Genomic DNA, 18,922 nt, shown 5'->3' on the forward strand with positions numbered 1-18,922 from the left:
ATGCGAATTTAATCAGCTCTGGCTAAAAAGCTTTGGCTCTTTCTACTTTATGGGGAATTCAATGAATCATTTCACTCTTTAAAATCACTTTATCACATTTTTGGCATCAAAAGATGGATGATGCCACCCATGCTTCCTGGTATTGGAATAAGGCAACATGGCAGCATGATGTGGTGGAAAAAAGCTAAGCCTCGGGGTCAAACAGACCCAGATTCAATTTACAGCTTTATTCTGTGACCCTAGGCAACAGACATAGCCTGTTTTGAGCTTTTTGAGCCTGTTTCCTCGTCAATAAAATGGAGATAATATCAACCCGCTAATGCCACTGTAAGCCTTCAATGTAACAATATATCAAAATGTAAAATAGCATCATTACTTGCTGCAACTTCATCTGTTCAATGAAGTGTCACTCCAAGATTGTCTTTTGTGCCTCAACGCAACAGTGATGAGAGGGCAAGAGATGGGAGGCTTTCAGCTAGAAACACACTGGACTCCCAAACTGTTCTTTGCCACCCACGGGGTAAATAAATCTTTGGAAAAGCGAAGACACATGAAACACTGTTCTTGAAACACTGTTTTTGATGTTAACAACCCAACTTTTTTAAAGGCAGTCTACTGTTGTGGGGTACATGCTGTCCGGTAATTGAGTGTAATTGTGTTTTCTATTCTTTTTTTTTTTTAAAGGTTTTATTTATTTATTTGACGGAGAGAGACACAGCGAGAGAGAGAGCACAAGCAGGGGGAGTGGGAGAGGGAGAAGCAGGCTTCCCGCCGAGCAGGGAGCCCGATGCGGGGCTCGATTCCAGGACCCTGGGATCATGACCTGAGCCGAAGGCAGACACTTAACGACTGAGCCACCCAGGCGCCCTGTGTTTTCTATTCTCGTCTGGGTAAAGTTGACCTTTGATTCAGTTTAGTTCAAGTAATATTTCAACATACCTGTGCAGCACTGCATCTACCTGATTACAGCCTAGCTGGGGCCAGACCCCTACCCTGGATGGAAACCAGCGGCCTGGGCTCCAGGACACAGCCTGGCTGTGACAGGTCTGGGAAAACTTCCTCATGGTAGGTTGAAAAGTTTGAAAATATGAAACTCCAGGCCCTAGATCAGAGCTTTCAACAAGTGCATGCAGAACGTGAACTGCAGTCACGCAAAGATTTCAAGAAATTTCCAGTCTGATGATATAATGCTGACATATATGTCATCAGATCTCCCCAAAAGATGACTCACAGGGGGCCCACAAGGACAGAAAACAAAGTTTGGGGCTGCGGCCTCAACTTTGGTGGCTGTCCATAATGGAAAGAAGGGGTTCAGGCAGGGAAGGAGAAATGGTTGTGAGTCACAGGATGTTCTTTCTAGACAGGCCTTGGGGAACGTTCCACCCACATCTGTTCCCCAATGAAGCTGGGAAGTGAAGGAAGTCTGGTATTTCTCCCAGAAGCCCTCTTGTCTCTTTGCTGATGCCAGCCATCCATACTCCATTATCCAGTGACCTTGGGGAAGTTTCTGGCTACCCTGGGCTGCTCTCTTTAGGATGGAGTAACAGCAGAGTATAAAAGACTGAAGTTCCAGCCTTCTTCCTCCCTTTACCAGCTATGCTGCTTTAGGCAAGTTACTTAGCCTCTCTGAACTTCAGCTCCTTCTTGTGCATAAAAAGGAACAAAATCCCCTATCTCACATGGTATGCAGTGAACTAAAGTACAAGCCTGGTGCCTCTTACAGGCCAAGCACTGCACTGAATGCTTTACCCGTATTAGCTCATTGGTATCTCCATTTTGAGGAAACTAGAAACAGAGATGTTATGGAATTATCCAAGGTCACATAGGTGAGAAGCAGAAAAGCCAGGATTTGAACCAAGGCTGCCAAGTGTTCTCTTAGCGCTAAATTATACTGCTCAGTGGATGTTTACTGGATGTTTGCTCAACTCCCTGCCACCTTGCCCTGTCACCAACGCCTGCCCTGCCCTCGAAGGATCAGGTCTGCTTGGCTTTCAAAGATCAGAACAGAATCAAAGGTCCACATAGTGAGTTCGCAGTATTACCAGTAAATCCAACAGTCAGAAAGTTAGGACCCTTTTCCCTGAGTAAAATCCAGCATAACCCCGAGGACTTACTTCACAGAAGTCTTACAGAGCCACATCAGAAAGGCCAAACCAACCAGATTTGTTCCATGAACATTCAGAAAATGGCAGCTATACCACTGACATACAAATGTAGCTGAAGGGACGGAGAAGCTCCAGACCCAGGTCAGGATGTGGGGATGCACACAGAGCTGCCCTAGATCTCTCCTCCACACCTGCCGCCTTCCAACCCTCGATCTCCATGATGTGGCATGTCTTTCAAAGTGACATCTCTAGCCCAGTGACAAAATGCCCAAAGTTCTTCCTTGTTCTTTCCTAGAAAAGTTCTCATAAGCTTCAGAGGGCTCTATATCCCGGACTGAAGGCATTTCCAAAGCCCCTGGACCAGGTGCAGTGGGGGGGCCAGTTGTAACCCTAGTCCTCACTGGGAGGTGCTGGGATAGGTCCTCCAGGCCACAGCAAAGAGCCACGTAGGCCACGCACTACCCAACTTCAGGGAGCGTAATTCTCAGGGGGAGTGCCATTCACGTGGATGGTTGGGTACATGGCATCTACAGATATGTGTAACTTGCCAGTCCTACTTATATAGCTTGAAAGCCATCTCTCAACTGTCCCACCTACCTGGCCTGGCCTGATTCAGCAGGTCCAGAAGATGATCTTCTGAAGTCCCACAGAACACCCACTCAGCTTCCATTAAAAAGGATTAGGGTGGCTGTAATTTGGGACAGGGCCTGACACCTGGAGAGCTAAGATCTTGGCTAAGGATGGAAGTTGCTGAGTCCCTTACATGGGAGAGACTGGGGATCTGGCATCCAGCCACACCAAAGAACGCCCCCGTAACCCTATCCACTGGGCCAGGTCAGAGCTGATAAAGACACAGAACTTCCACAGCACCTCCACAAGCATAGGAATTGTCCCAGAGCAGCATAAGCAATGGTGTGGCTGAGGGAGCAGCCATGGGATACAGCAGTGGACAAGAGCCTAACTAACTATGAAAATGAGGGATAGTGGGGGAGTTGGGAACTTCTTATAGGGGATTTGAGGATGGCCCAACCAGGAAGGCAAGAAGCCTCAGCCCCACGATGTGCATTTCCCAACTTCTAGCCAAGCAGGAAGTGCTGACCGCGCTTGGCATAAACTCAAGAGGAGCCTGGGCCCCATGGTGCCATTTAGAGATGAGAGTCTGCAGTGGAAACTCCAGGATTTGGGGAAGGAACGAGGCATTGGGGTAAAGTGGATGTTTGAGAAGAAATGTTCAGCAGGAAGCCAGCTAAAGAGCCTGGTGGGGAGCACTAACCGATACGTTTAAATAGCTGAAAAGAAAACAAGTAGAAAAGACAAAGCAGAAAGCAAAGGGACATCTTCTCTAGCTCAGTCCTGATCTGAGTGACACCAGGCCCACTGGGGAGGCCTTGGCTCTGGCCAGTCGGCTAGTCACCCCATCTGAACCTGCCGGATTCACCAGAGAGGGGCAGGGGGGCTGGTGTGGTGGCAGAGCCTGGGGGGAAGGGCCAAGAGGGAGGCTAAGGAAGATGGCACTTCTTCCTGTCTCCCCAGGGCCTCTGGCAAGAGCAGTTGCAGGTCTGTGAGGCCTGAGGCTGACACAATTTAGGAGTCTCTCTTTATGAAAAAGAGTATTTTTTTAAAAATCCTGCTTTTGACACTTTCTGATAGGTAAGATCTCTACCAGGGCCTTCAAAGGGGCCGAGGAGAGTGAACCTTCTTTAGCTTCTCAGTTAATCTACTTCCGGCCTCCAGGTTCATGGCAGCACCTGTAACGTTCTGGAAGGTGAACCTTGTGGAAGAAAGCAAGCCGAGACTATATGAAGAACTTTTGTCATTATTATTTAGCCTGGTTGATTTGGGTTCACACGAGGGAATCGACTAGAAAATTACATGTGCTGGGATTTTATACCTTTCAAAGCACTTTCACTTGACCCTTAAAATATTCTGTGAGGGAGAAAGGGCAGGTATTTTCTCTCATTTTTATTCCACAAAGATCCCCCGATTGCTTACCATGTGCCTGCTAATGCTTGGGGGAGAGCCGTGAACAAGGCCCCGTCCTGCCTTCAAGAACCACAGTCTGGGGGATAGCCCACATCACTGGTTAGTCCCAGGTGATCCCCCCCTTCCAAGTACTGACCAAGTTTCCAAGATTAAACATTTTCAGGTCGTTTTGCCAAAGTCCCAATTTCAAGGCAAGGAAAGTCAAGGCCCAGAGAGGTTGAACAAATTGGTAAAACCAAACAGTCAGCCAGGAACAGAAGGGGAGATGAGCCAACTCAGATTTATTATGTGTCAACTATGTGCTGTGCCCCCACTATTAGCCATCCCCACAGATGTCATCTGAGCTAATGTTCAATGACCCTTGGGTAATCTCTATTTTCTAGGTAAACTGAGGGTCAAAGATAATCTAAACATGCTCAAGGTTCACAGATAATGAGGGGTAGAGCCTGAATTTGTTCCCAAAACAAACCTCAACACAAAGCCCCAAATTCTTTCTCTTATACCAGCATATTCCAATTTTCCATCATTTACAAACTGCTCTCACAAGTTTTACCATATGGACAGAAAACAAAAATGTATTCTGTAACTTCACGTTTTCTATTTAACATCCTCCTAAGCAATACCACCCATGAAGTTACAATTTGATAGGAGTTAAAATTAAAAGTTGTAGTCTGTATACTGCTTGAAATAATCTCAGATACTACATCAAACTCACTCAGAGAAACACTCATCCTTGCCAGTCTGCATCTCAGAGACAGAATCGAAACCTGTCACTCTTTCTACAGTTCCTGAGAATTTGTGCAATTTTTGTATTTCTGCTGTGTTGCAGTCACGATAGGGACTTATGAAGAAGGAATGCTTCTCACATGGACTCCCAAACATTAATTTAACCTCTGCTCAACCTATGTGGTTATAGATTTTGGAAGAAAATAATAAAATGTCCAAAGAGTTCCAGTGATGAGAAAATAGGGCAAGGCCCCTCTGTAAGGCTTCCTACGTGGGTTTCTCATTAGGATGGTTTCAAGAATAATTAGACTTGTCTGTGATTTAATTCTTAAAACTAGAGGCCTTCTCAGTTGAAGGATTCCTAGAACAGCATAAGACAGCACTGTAGAAAGAGAATTTCATGAAGCAACATTTAGCTGTCCTCCATTCCTAGAATAACCTTCTGGTGGCGGTGCAAACTTGGAAAAGTCCCTCCCCCTTCTGGATCAGGTTATTTTCTAGAATAGAAGTTCCATATGAACCTGGGACATTTTGTTTTGTACACCTTTGTGTCCCAGCACCTAGAACACTTGTTGGCACGTATTAAGTTCAATAAATATTGGTTGAATGACTGAATGAGTCAACCCCTTTATCTATAAATGAACTAAAAGACCTCTAAGGTCTCATCCAATAAATAGAAATAAAATGATGCTCCAGTCCAGGAAGCCATGGGATTAGAAGATAGTATCTGAGTACAGACCCCCCATATCCACAAATTATCTGTGGATAGTCTAATGAATCTAAGTTGAAGGAAATAACAAGTCTTCCAACTAGATCACAGGCCAGGGGCCCGGCACTGATGACGCCATAGGCTGGTGAATCTGTAAGAGCCTGAGTAGTAGTAGTCCAAAGGGGTTATTAGTCTCCAGTGGGGTATATTACTTAATGTACAAAAAATACATTTTTGTTTTCTGTCCATATGGTAAAACTTGTGAGATCAAAACCTCCAGCCTTAGGCCACAGTCATTAATGACTTGGATGAGAACAAAGAGAGCTAGTTATCAAATTCCTACGTGACAGCAAACAGTAAGAAGCAGCAAATATACACATGGCAAAATCAGAATCTAAAATGGTTTGGGTAGGACAAAATGACATAGGGAGTTTAAAAATGTAAAATAGAAAGGAAATAGATGTTTTCCCTTTTGGCCAACAGCGTGATTAAGAAATGGAGAACAAGTAACTTGCAATACTGTGTATTTAAAAGACTGCAATATTGGTTGACTGCATGCAGAGTAGAAGTCAACAGTGTGACGTGGATGCCAAAAAGTCCCATGCAATCTCATATTGCATTAACAGAAATAGAGTGCTCACAACACGGGAGACAAAAATCCCCTTCTACTCCATGCTGGAATACCGTTGCAATTTCTGATAAACTTCAAGGAAGACAGTATGGTGATTAACGTAACGTAATTAAAAAAAAAAAAAAAAAAAACTTCAAGGAAGACATAAACACACTGAAACACAACCAGAGGAGAGGCAGAAATCAGGGAGGAAAAAATATTCCAGAAGAGGAACGGAGGACATTTAGCCTAGAAAAATCAAAGACTTTAGGAAGAAAGGGGGAAAAAAAACCACAAGAGCTGTCTTTAAATATTTCAAGGGAAATCGAATTAGCCTCATCGACTGGAAGGTATAGCAGGGTAGTGAGTATGTTCTGCTAATTAGAGCTATTACTCCCCAAAATGGGCTGCCATGTGAGAGGTAGGTCTCATCATAGGAAGTGGGTGTGTAGTAGAGAAGGTTGATGAGGGCAAGGATCCTTCCAATCCTGACAGTGATGGTATAAGAGGGCTAAGCCCATCATCATACCATGAGTAGGGCTGTCGGTGCAGATAAACACAGGTCTCTAGGTCAGGATCTACACTGACATACCCCAGCCTTGGATTCTTTCTGAAATCTAGAGTGCTATTCAAATTTGGCAAAAAGTGACTCATTTTGCCTAGAAGAAGCAACATTTCTGAGCATTTCCCTCCAGTCCAAGGCCTGGCTTAGTGATGCAAGACAGGCAAAGAAAGGTGGGACCGATCTAGAAGGAGCTGCAGGGTAGACAAGGGAACGGACTGGGTGAATGGAGAGATGAGTAATAAGCATTGCTATAATATAATCAAAATCAGAGGAGATCCTCTCTTCAGAGCTTTGCAGAGAAAGTTTTTTGGACACAGGTTTGTCTTCTCTTCTCCACCCTACCTTATGTCTCCAGTTGCTCAAAGAAGAAAAATGGTCCTGTGTCTAAGGAAGCTCCCACTAAGATCTAAAACTCAGCCCCATCCGTTAGTCTGTTTCCCCAGCCATGAAGTTGAGAGGCAGAAGAGCAAGGCCAGGTGCTCAGAAATGCCTCACTGACACCTAAGAATTAGAGTGCCTCCCATTTATTGAACATCTATTATGCGTCAGACACTGTGTCAGGTCTGACATTTTATGTTGCAAGTTACCTATTATTTTACAGCTGAAGAAATTAAGGCTCAGAGAGGTTAAATGGTTTAGCTAAGATGTTACCACTTCAAAATAATCACAGCTCATATTCACTAAGTACTTCCTCTGTGTCAGGGGCTGTTTTTAAGCAATTACGTGTGTTATCTCATCTATTCCTCACGACAATCCTACCAGATAGGTTCTCCTATTGTCCCCATTCCACAGATGAGAAGAATAGCCTCAAGGGGCCTAAATGACTTATTCACAAAGTCACAAAGCTACAAAGTAATATACCCTAGCACTCTTTCCTATGGGCCACACTGAGTCTCTGTAGTAGGAGAAATAACCCCAGCTCTGCCTCTGGTCTGCCAGGCAGGGGCCTCCAGCAGATGAGAAAGGACGGAGACTTTGATTGGTGGCTGCGACCTCTGGGTCCTACGATGGGACAGAGATGCATGTGCAAGGTCAGGGGCCTACAGGGCAAGGAAAGAGCACCCAGAGGGCCCAGCCGGGCAGCCCAGAGTGGTCCAGCCAGGAGCTCGTCGCAGCTGACCCAGGAGCCCACGCACGGCCACGCCGCTCTTCGAAGGGAAGCGACCCCTGCTTCCTGCCACCTGCACACGACTGCCCGGGCCATCGGGCCCCACGCTGCTCACTGCATCTTCTCTTGCCGGGGGAAAGGGCCATTCTGTCTTCCCAAGAAAATGCTCCAAGTCTGGTGGAAACTCTAGCACTTCACACCACTTCTTTTGCCAAGTGGGTCACAAACCGGGAGGCTTTTCAGCAGAAGCTGACCCTCCCCATCCCTCCTAAAACACCAAACCGAGTAAAAGGTACTTTCCTGGAGGGGCGGTGGCAGCAGTTGGCCCGTGAGGGGGAGTAATTTATGACTGACATTGTTTAGAACCACCGGTACGTGGTGATGACAAAAAGCAGACCCACTCTTAGTCGGCTTCATTACTGCTTTTAAATTCTCTACAGACCAGGCACACCGTGACTGCCTGCACCCGGGAGACTGTCCCCTGGTAGGCCACTGCCTGGCAGGCTGCTCCATGACTTCTGCAGCCCGTGCCTGCTCCGCAGACACTTCCTGTGGCCGGCAAGAAGTTCCCCGGGCACTTACCAGATCAGAGATGAAGACTTCACTTTTAAAAGATCAGACGTCAAGCGCCCATCAGACGAAATCAAATGACTAGGCGGAAGATGAGCTGCATTTCCCTTTTAGAACTTTCACCTATCCATATCAAGTTGCAACTTAAATTGCTCTTATGTGCACATAATCATCCCGTCTATAAATCGGCCCATTCGAGGCAACCATACGGGCAACTCCAAAAAAAAAAAAAAATGGAGTTGGCAGCAACCCGCACCCCCCCAACTGTCCCAACGCGGGGCCTGTGCCATTCCTCTCTGGTGATTTTTCTTCTGTCTCCCCGGAGGAGGCCAGCACATTCACTGTCTTCCCAGTTTCTTCTCCAACACCTGCAGAGAGGCCACACAGGCCAGCCACTGAGGAGGAAAGCTCCCCAGGAAAGTGCTAAAGGAACAAGTAGCAGGCCACCTGGGCTGCCGTCCCACCCCGTGTAGGCCGGTTTCCAATCATGAACCAATGCACAGAAGGCGTCTGCTTACCTGGACTGGAACGCTCTATCTGCTGCAACGTCCTCAGCACTTGGTGTATGTCCTTCACGCTGGTGTCTTTCTGGCTATAGAGAAGAAGCCGCTGAGCATCTGAGAACAGGCGAGACACGCTGCAGGGGGTGCAAGAAAAGAAGAAAAGCCCTGGTTAGACCAGCTGCCTCTCTGGCTTGAAGAAAGTACCTGCCAGGAAAACATGGCCCCGCCTGGCTGCCAGGTGTTCCACGGGCCAGCCCTGGTCCACTCCCACTGCTCGCCACAGCCCGCAGCAGCGATAGTCTAGGCTCTGTCCCGTCCACCCGCCATCCCTGCCCTGAATGCTCTTCCCGGGTGTCCACACAACCAAATCGTACCACCCTTCAAGGCCCAGCCCATGTGCCTCCTCTCCAGGAAGCCCTCACACCCACCCACCCACCCACCCACACACACACACACACACACATCCAGGACCAACTTATCCATGAGACACAGAAGCACAGTGCCTAGGGCCCAGGATGCTCTTAGGGCTCCACAAAAATTTTTAATGTCTTTTAAAATCAGAATTAAAAAAAATGAAATTCAGAAATTCAGGATGAATATATAGGATAATGAATCCAACCTAGATTATAGTCATCTTTACACTAACACAGTTTATCAAATAAAATTTTTAATATTTCTGCGTGCGAGGAGGTCCCTGAAAGCTACAAAGCCTAAGGTCCACGGACGTTATGATGTTGTCCCGTCTGGCCTGGCAGCAGCTTCCTCGGAACTGTCCTGATACATCTCCTACAGTCCTTTGTCCACTCGAACTCATGCCACGGTTCTGTGCATTCCAAGAATCTTCAATGGCTCATTCAGCAAACACTTACTAAGTCCATATTTATGTCCAGTATTGAAGCCAGGAGCCAGGAAGACAAAAGCAAAGGAAGCCACATCCTGGCCCTTGGGGAACTCACACCGGGGAAGAGAGAGACCTGCAGACATTGGGACACCGCAGTATGACAGGGCAGTGACAGAGTCAGAGTGAGTCTGGGAGCAAAGGACCAAACGCGCCCAGCCCAGGCAGTGAGCTCCTTGCGGGCAGGCTCCCTCCTGTGCATATCTCTGTACCACCTCCCCTAGCACCTAGACCAGCCGCTTCAAATGCACAGGAAATGTTGCTGAGTGAGTAGGCTAATGAATGCACAGAGCTGACACGCTGTGTCTCCCCTGCCCTACTTACTGACCAGTTTTTGGAAGAATGGCCCCCAACCACAGGACCCTTATTGTCGTAGAGCTACATATTGTTACTCCTAAAATGCACCAAAGTAAGATCCCATAGTCTTAAATCCTGGCAGCAATTCTCCGTGCCCTTGTTCTTCAAACCTTTACAAAAACAACCTCACTCAAGTTCAACCATTCAAAATTCTCCAGAGCTTGAGAAGGGAAGGAAGAGTATTAACTGACAAGTTTGGAAAGAAAACCCGATATAGTACTTACATGGATTTGTTAAAGTTTCCAAGAACCCCAGGGGCCTCACCAGGAGTCGGATAACGGAAACAGGGGTTATTGGCATTACAGATAATCCCCTGAACCCAAGGAAGCGTTCCTGCAGAGGGCATGGCTTTGTTTGGAAAGTGGCCTATGAAATCAAGAAGAAAAAAAAAAAGAGACACATTAACTCTCTGAGGCAATTTTGGGGACTCGACAGGAACCTCTATCTCTTTTGCTTCCACCCGTACACTGCTCCATCCCAAATGTGTGTGTCCCATCCCTCACACCCCAGACACCTGCCACCTCTGGACTAATCCCAGCCTGAGCTGGAAACTTGGCATCAGACGGTAGTTCTTAATCTCCCTGCATCATCTGTAGATGGGGGTTCATGACCTCAGCCATGGGGAAGTGATGACAGGGGCAGAGTAGATCACACACAGAAAGTGCCTGACGACCCTTACTTCACCTTCCACCGCCTGCCTCACCTGCCAGAGACATGGAGGGCTCTGGGAATGGCCTGATCCAATTCCTTCATTCTCTAAGGAGACCACAGCAAGATGAAGTGGCAGGTGGAGAATGCTCAAGGAGGGGCGCCTGGGTGGCTCAGTCAGTGAAGTGTCTGCCTTCAGCTCAGGTCATGATCCCGGGATCCTGGGATCGAGCCCCGCGTCGGGCTCCCTGCTCAGCTGGGAGTCTGCTTGTCCCTCTCCCTCTGTCCCTCCCCTCCACTCATTCTCTCTCTCTCAAATAAAGAAATAAAATCTTAAAAAAAAAAAAAAAATGCTGAAGGAGTCAGTGGGCAGGACTGGGAGTGGAACCCACATTTCTGTGATCCCAATCCATGTTCCTTCCCTTATATCTGAGGCTTCCCTTGTGCTCAATCTCTTCTCAGTCCCCTCGGGTACTGTCCTTTGTTGGCCAAACATGTTAGTTTCTCTTCCTCTGCCAGCTCATAAGCTCCTCAAAGGCACGTAATAAACACACTAACTTGGGGTCAGATGTCATCCGTGAAGCTGCCTTTGTTGTCAGTGTTGTTCTGTCGCTCATCCAAACTACGAGCCCCATCCCATAGGTCACCTCCTCACTCTCCTTTCCCTTCGTTACGGAGGAGCTGCTGACAAACAGCAGGTTTGGGGGTCCTTGGGCGGGTCCTCGGTGCCAGAGGCACACCTTGGTTGTAGTAGGCAGCCACAGGGGCCACTGATGAGGATCAAGATAAATGTGCCCCGGGACCAGGGGCTTTTAGCCGAAGGACCAAGCATGTGTGAATTCCTTTGGACAGAAAGGCCATGGCTCCAGCTTTCATCATATTCTCAGGGTCACCTGTGACCCTAAGAGAGTTAACAACCACTAAAGACAATGGCTCTAAGTGACCAAGGGCTGCGCAGCTTTACAGGGGTTGGGGTCAGACCTACGGGGATCGTATCCAGTCCCCGCAACTTGCTAAGTAGCAACTTCGGCCAAGTTACCCAACCCCTACGTCAGTTTCCTCGGGTGTAAAACGGTGACAGAAATACAGTGGACTCCACAGAGCTGCAGTGAGTAGTGCGTGAGTTCTTACAGACAAAGCAGGTAGAAGAGAGCCTGGCCCAGGGCAAAGGCCCGGAGAGCCAGCCTGTCAGGACTGTTGCAGCACTCTGGTGTGAGCCTACGACAGGACTCATTCCACCACTGTCCAGCCAGAAATACTCCTCCCACCCCACAGCTACGACCTTCCTCCAGAGCAGGAATCCCGTTTCATTCATCTTACTCTTTTCGTGCAGATATGCTAACAGAGTCTCCCCAGATGGTAAGCTACAGCCAGAAATTGCTACCCTCTGCATTTCTAATATTGGGGTCCCTTTTTTCTTTTTCTTCTGTCATAGTCCAACCAGAGAGGCAACCTCCAAAGCAAGGATGTAACAAGATCTGATCACTGTGGCCACCCTCTGCAGGGACTCTGGCCTGTTGAACGTTTACTCAGTAAACCTCCTTATCTCCCTGTTAATAGTTCAAGGAAAACCAAACAAGGTCCCTTGCCTAGGTCAGCTGCTCCTCATGCAGGGAAAAGTTTATGTAACCCAACCAAATACTCGAAGAATCAAGGGATTCTCTTTAACCTCCTGAAGATACTGGCAGCCAAAATAGGGTGGTGTTGGTCCAAGCAGCACTGGGCAGTGGAGGGGAAGTTATTTCAAGCTAATCCCTGGGGAGTAAAACAAAGACCCTTCCCTAGAGGTCCCACCCGATTTGCCAAAAAAAAAAAAAAAAAAAAAAGGCAGTATAGGGTACTTGGCATTTGGTATACAGGACGACAATCAAATATCGTAATGGACCTCCACAGCCCAGGGAAGTGATTAGGACCTTGATGGCTCTCGATCAAACTCGGAAAGATTTATGGGGAAGAATTAAACACCCATCTTTTGTTCCCAGGCACAAGACACCTCTGCAGGCTTCATCTTAGCTCTCTGCCCTTCTAGCTAGGTCCCTAAAAGGTGGTGAGAATAGGAGGGTAAGGTTGTAAGAAGTGCACAGGTGGGGGCAAAAGTCGCATCTGCCTTCTGTAAGTATAGCAATTTCACATTTCTTAGAATCTATAATCTAGATCTAGAGAGATCTGGGTTAAAATTCAACAACTTGCCCAAGGTCATGACCTCAGCAAGAGGTGTAGCAAGGATCCAAACAAACCCCAATTCGTCTGATGCCAAGGTACGCACTATTTCCACTACACCGTCTTGCCTGCTTGTGATCATTCCTGAGAGAGCACAGCCTAGCAGATAAAAAGGCTGAGTTTTCCCTAAAACCCTAAAACATGTACTTCAGTGAAGCTTACAGTAATGCTAAAATAAAATCAAATATGCATTTGTTCATTAATCTTTGGGGCACCAAAAGAAAAAGCAGAATTACATCCCAGGCCCACAAATTGAGCATATATTTCATTTTATGCTCTTTTCCTTTCTGGCGAAATCAGAAAAAACGCATCTGGTAGAATGTTCTTGAGGTTTTGTGGATTTCGGATCTTTTTAAACTTCAATATGTGTAAGATGTATTAGCAAATTAGCAGGTAAAAAACTGCCACTATGTGCTGTGAGAGAGATGGGACCAGCCTAAGAACACAATTAAAAGGTGTCCTTAACCCCATCTCTTCCCTGAAGAACAATATTCTGCAAAAATATCCTGCGCAGCTGGCGGGCTGTGAGCGGAGCTAGCTAATGGTAAGAAAAGGCACCGAAGCAATGGAACAGAGGTCCCAGTAAAACCTCCCACATAAATGTTGACCCTTCAGACTGGGACATTTCTGCAGTCAGTCCATCCAATGAGCCTAGCCAGGAGACAAAGATGGTGATGACAGAATGACACCCAGGACAACCACATGGGGTAGGTGTCGTCATTCCCCTTTGATAAATTTGAGGACACTCAGGTACAGAGAAGTGAAGTCACTTGCCCAGGGTGATATACCTAGTAAGTGTCGAGGCCAGGATTCAAACCCAGGTCACCTGACATTGAGAGTTTGTATTCTTAGCCACTACTGTATTTTCTACCCTCACTATATAGGCCATCACCCAAACACATGCCCGGGAGTCAGATGATTGGAGCTCGATTTCCTCTGTGTCACTTATTAGATGTGTGACCTAGGGCAAGTCCTGCACTTTTTGGAGCCCCAATTTACTTATCGAGAAATTAAAGCAAACGCTAACAATGAGGGTCTATTATACAAGGTTGTTATGACAATCCAATGAAATCATATTAGGCAATCTGAGCAGTCCTATACAAATGCTGCTTAAAATGATATGTTCCTGATTTGCAACTGTGCAATAAAGATGTAATGCATATGAAAAAAAAAAAAAAAAAAAAAAACAAAACCTGGCAGGGTCCAGATGAGAGCTGAGTTAAGGCACTGCCTCAGGGGGCTCTTTTAATCACCATCCTCTGACTTATCGGTAAGCTGCTTTTACTTTCATGATCTAAAATGCATGAAACAGATGTTGGCTATTATTATAATTACTGTTATCACCATTGGTTAGGACTGAAAATGGTTTCCTGAGTTCACGCCTTATCAGAAAACAGGAAGCGCTTCTATTCCAAACCATGTGCGGTGTTTCCTAGAGATAGTGGCTTAGGACAAATGTAGTCCGTGCCCGCTGCCTGGATGTCGCGTGCCAGCAGTCTGACGCGGGACGCTCAGATACTCACATTCATGTTGTTCATAGGGTGGGTAGCTCAGCCGGACGGAGATCAGGATCAGGAAGATAAACAGAGGCCAGGCCACTTCCAGCAACAGCTGACACTGAGGGGGAAATAAGACAGAGCACTGTGAGTTTAAAAAATAACATGGATGCTTAACTCTACTGGGCTTTGGGAAATCCACAGTTGTTAATTAAACAACTGATGGGCTCTTCAGCCTCTCCCACTACTCTCCAGGCTTTATCAATGCTGAATTGTTTGCAGTTCTCATAACATACTATTCCACACCTCTGTGTTCTCCTGAAGAAAGGGAAAACCCTTCCTATCCTGCTTCATCTGGCTCATTACTTCCTATTCATTCTTCAACACACTCCAGCACCATTTCCTTGACTAAAATCTCAGGCTAAGTGAGAAACCCTTCTCCTGTAACAGTAACCCACGCATATTCCTCCCAGAGCCTTTTCCTCCAGCCTGAAATCACCCACCACTGGCTTCCTCAGGCAATAGGAGCACCCTGAAGGCAAGCACTCAGTCAGCTTTGCATTCCCAGCCCTCGGGCAGTGTCAGGTAGGGAAGGACCTTTAGTGGAAAGGAGAGGGCGGGGCAACCTGCTGGGCTCAACACACCACCTCCGCTCCTTAAACGGCACACACAGTGGGGCTAAGGCTCCAAAGGACAATGGAAATTGACACAGGGTTCCATATGGACCTTTGTGCCTCCAGGACTGGAAAGAGCTGGGAAAAGTGCAAAGTTCTCCTTCCCTGTCTATCAGGGTCTCCGTATCACCTTCTCCAGTCGGTTAGAAGATCATTAAACTTACAAGTAAGCATGATCCACTCTGGTTAAAACAGTGCAGTGTCTCTAAAGGAAAACCCTGCCTCAGTGAGTTGCCAAGGGATAAATAAGCCCAGGGACAAGATGGAAATCGTTAAGACATCATTTTATTGAACCAGGGGTGAGTTACACTGCCCGAAGACTCTCACCTCTTTCATTCCCTTCATTTCTAGACTCTGAGGTTCTAATTAGGATGAACACCAAAGAGCCCAGAAGAGTCACGGGGCCTTGTGGTTATGAGTAATTAAAACTGTGGCTGCAGAACCACAAAATCAATAGAACACTGGCCTGAAATCCCCCCCTTTTTTTTCAAACAGAATTTTTTTTCTTGATCTTTAAGTCCATACATTTTTAGTGGAAAATTTGAAATTAAAAAATTCTAGAAAAGTAGGAAAAAGTAAATACGAATCACCCTTAATCCTACTTTCCAAAGATAATCCCTAGTAAACTGAGCTAACAGTGCCCCCTATTAATATTTTGGTCTTTTTTTTCTATGCATACATGAATATTTTTCTCTACAAAACTGACATTATACAGCATATATAATTTTGTGTTTTGCTTTTTCATTTAACATTACAATGGGAGTATTTTCCATGACAAGATATTCTCTTAAAAATGGATTTTAATGGCCATTTTGATATTCCATCCTGTGAAAAGATCATAATTAATTAAACTCTCTGCTCTTGCTGGTGCTTCAGAGTGTTTTTGCTTTTTTGTTTATCATTTGTGGTTGCATTTTGGTATTTTAAACAACCCATTTTTAATTTCCAAAGACCTTCGGTATGATTACCCATTAAAGTCTTTTTTAAAATCTTCTTTTTGGAAGGAAATACAAAGATGATAATAGTAGATGTCCTGGGGTGATAAGAACATGGGTGACTTTTTTTTTTTTTTTAAACACTTTCCTGTGTTTCCTAATTCTTCCATAATGAGCATGTATTACTTCTTGAATGGAACAAAAATCCACTGTTACCATATAACCATGAAGAATAATTTATACTATTTCATAGCACATGGTGGCGTAGGGGGGTGATGGGGGGTGGGGGTATAAATGGGTCCCTCTTTGGAAGCATGCTCTCAATGGGGTCTCCAAGACCAAAGACATGGCTGGACTTCCTAATATTTCTATAAATAATCCCAAAGAGGCAACACACACTGAAATCTCCAAGCTTTCAATGACATTTGGTCTCTTCTACCAGCAGAGTTGGAAGTCCCTCCTTGGAGCCTCCCAGGTACTCCGTGCCTTCACCAGCACTTGGTACAGCAGGGGCCCTACTTCAAAAGGACTTTCTCCCCCACTGTCACTTTCTTCTCACTAAGCCTGCCACATAGAAAGTCTTAAAAAAGACTGAGGAGGAGAATGAACTGAAGTTTATGAAATAATAAAGATGGAAATATAAATCAGTTGAGCTGTCTGGGAAAGCAATTTGACCATACGTAGTCAAAAGACACGTTTATCCCCTTTGACCAAGTAACGTGCATAGGAATTCATCCTACAGAACTAAATTTAAAATATCAAAAAGCTATATACATGAAGTTATTCATCCACTGAAACACTGTAATTACAAAATATTGGAAACAACTTAGTTGCACAGTACTGGGGAAATGATTAAATTATGGTACATCTACTGGACAATATATTATGCTGTCCTTACATCTATGAAACACAGACACTATTAACCATGTAACACTAAGTGAAAAAAGCAGAACACAAAACTGTATGCATTACAAGCTTACAGCTACATAAAATCACTTACAAATATGAACAAACAGGAATAAACTTTTAAAAAATGGCATTAACTGTGAATGAACTCAGAAAAGAATAATGAATTCAGAAAAAAAACAAAAACAAAATTAAATGAAGAGTATAAGTAAGATAGTCACCAACCTTGGCACTCTGAAGTTACTATTTGTACATTTAGGATAAATAGCTACCGTTTTTTTATTTAGAGTCCAGTATGTAGTAGGCACATTACATATGGATTATCTCATTTAATCCTCTAAACAGCCTTGTGGTGTAGGAACAATTACTGTCCCCATTTTATATGTGGCAAGGCTAAAGCTCAAGGAGGGCTAAGTCATGGAGACAGAGGCAGAGTTATGATTAACTGCTAGTTCTGCCCAACTCCAGAGGCCACATGGCATTGAAACAGCACGTGGCCCCGGTGGGAAATGACCGCATTAGTGGCAAGGTCACAAAACATCAACTGGTTCCACCAAGGTCACGTGAATTATAACAGTTACAGCCAATAGTGAGCACCTACTGCATACCAGGTATTTTTACATATCTCATCTCTAATATTTAATTCTCATAATGACTCTGTGAGATAGGTTGCGTTCTTACCATGAAGCTAAGGTTTGGAGAGGTTATCACCCGCAACCTGGTAACAGAGTGCACCAGCACTTGAACCCAGTTCTAGTGACCCCCTTGTGCTTTTGTACCCATTTACAGATGAGGACACTGAGGCCCAGAGAGTTAATAAACAAACATTCAAATGTTGGCAACAGGGTATGAATTTATCAAATTAAAACTACACTGGTGGATTACTGTAAAACTACCAGGAATGTCAATGGCATCCTGCGATGCTAGGGCCAAAAAATCCTTCTCTTACTAACACAGATTTTAATGCATGCCTCTCAGAATTGTTTTGAAATTTAAGAAGATAATGGATATAAAAGCATGTCAAAACTACAAAACGCAGTCTACACACCAACAATCAGTATTGTAACTATGAAGATTATTTGGAAATATGGAAACATACACACCAGATAATGTCAAGTGGAGGAAGAAAACAGAACGTAAAATGGTACATATACATGTGAGGATTACAACTGTCGCCTTGGGCTATTGTCGCTCAAGTCCCTTCAGTGCCAAGGACCACACAATCTGATCCTCATAATCATGACCCATCCACCTGAGAGACTTCTTCTGTACATAAAATAAAATTCAGCTGCCCTTCCCCAGCTCCAAGGCCAGGCATGACCTGGCCCTGCCGATCCCCAGTTCATCTCCAGCCAGCCTTCATTCACCCCACCAGTGTCACTGGCTTCTCTGTTCCTTGACTCAGGAGCATGCATTCGGCCCCATGGCCTTCACACCTTCTCTCTCTCTACCTGGAATATGGTGCTTCTCATCTCTGAGCTCCTGATCTTCCCTGGCTTGAACTTCAGGGCTCTCGGCTTACCTGTTTTAACTTTCCATCCTAAATTAAGTCCCTACCCATAGCCGGGTGGGATCTAACACAGTGCCACAGTTTGTCTGATTTATTTTCTCCTAACACCTAACACGGTTTGTTATTTTATGTTTACTTCTGTGATCATGTATCTCATATCTGCTTCCCTCACTGAACAGTAAGCTCTGCGAGGGCAAGGATCACGTCTGCCTGATTCACCACTGTACACCCAGCACGCTGCCCCCACGTAGTAGATGCTCAATAAATATGCATCCAAATGAAACAGTAAATGGCTGTGTTCTAACTTTCTTCATTCCACAGAAGACAAAACTAAAACTCAAGAGAAGTGGGTTTCCCTCAGCCACTGAGGCACATGGTGGCCAAGCTGGAATTAGAACT

General features: G+C 45.5%; 1 protein-coding gene across 4 annotated transcripts in view; it reads right to left on the reverse strand.

Annotated features, from left to right (window-relative positions):
* Positions 1 to 18,922, reverse strand: part of ABCA1 (ATP binding cassette subfamily A member 1) — a 123,817-nt gene that overhangs the window by 80,155 nt on the left and 24,740 nt on the right. For all 4 annotated transcript variants that reach the window (XM_032419052.1, XM_032419051.1, XM_032419054.1 and 1 more), the window contains exons 3-5: positions 14,526 to 14,619; positions 10,359 to 10,500; positions 8,895 to 9,013 (exon numbers count right to left, since the gene is read on the reverse strand). In XM_032419052.1, coding sequence (XP_032274943.1) covers positions 8,895 to 9,013; positions 10,359 to 10,500; positions 14,526 to 14,619 — 355 coding nt within the window. The remainder of the gene's footprint in view (positions 1 to 8,894; positions 9,014 to 10,358; positions 10,501 to 14,525; positions 14,620 to 18,922) is intronic.

Source organism: Phoca vitulina, unplaced genomic scaffold (genome assembly GCF_004348235.1).
Source record: "Phoca vitulina isolate PV1807 unplaced genomic scaffold, GSC_HSeal_1.0 scaffold21, whole genome shotgun sequence".
Classification (NCBI taxonomy): domain Eukaryota; kingdom Metazoa; phylum Chordata; class Mammalia; order Carnivora; family Phocidae; genus Phoca; species Phoca vitulina.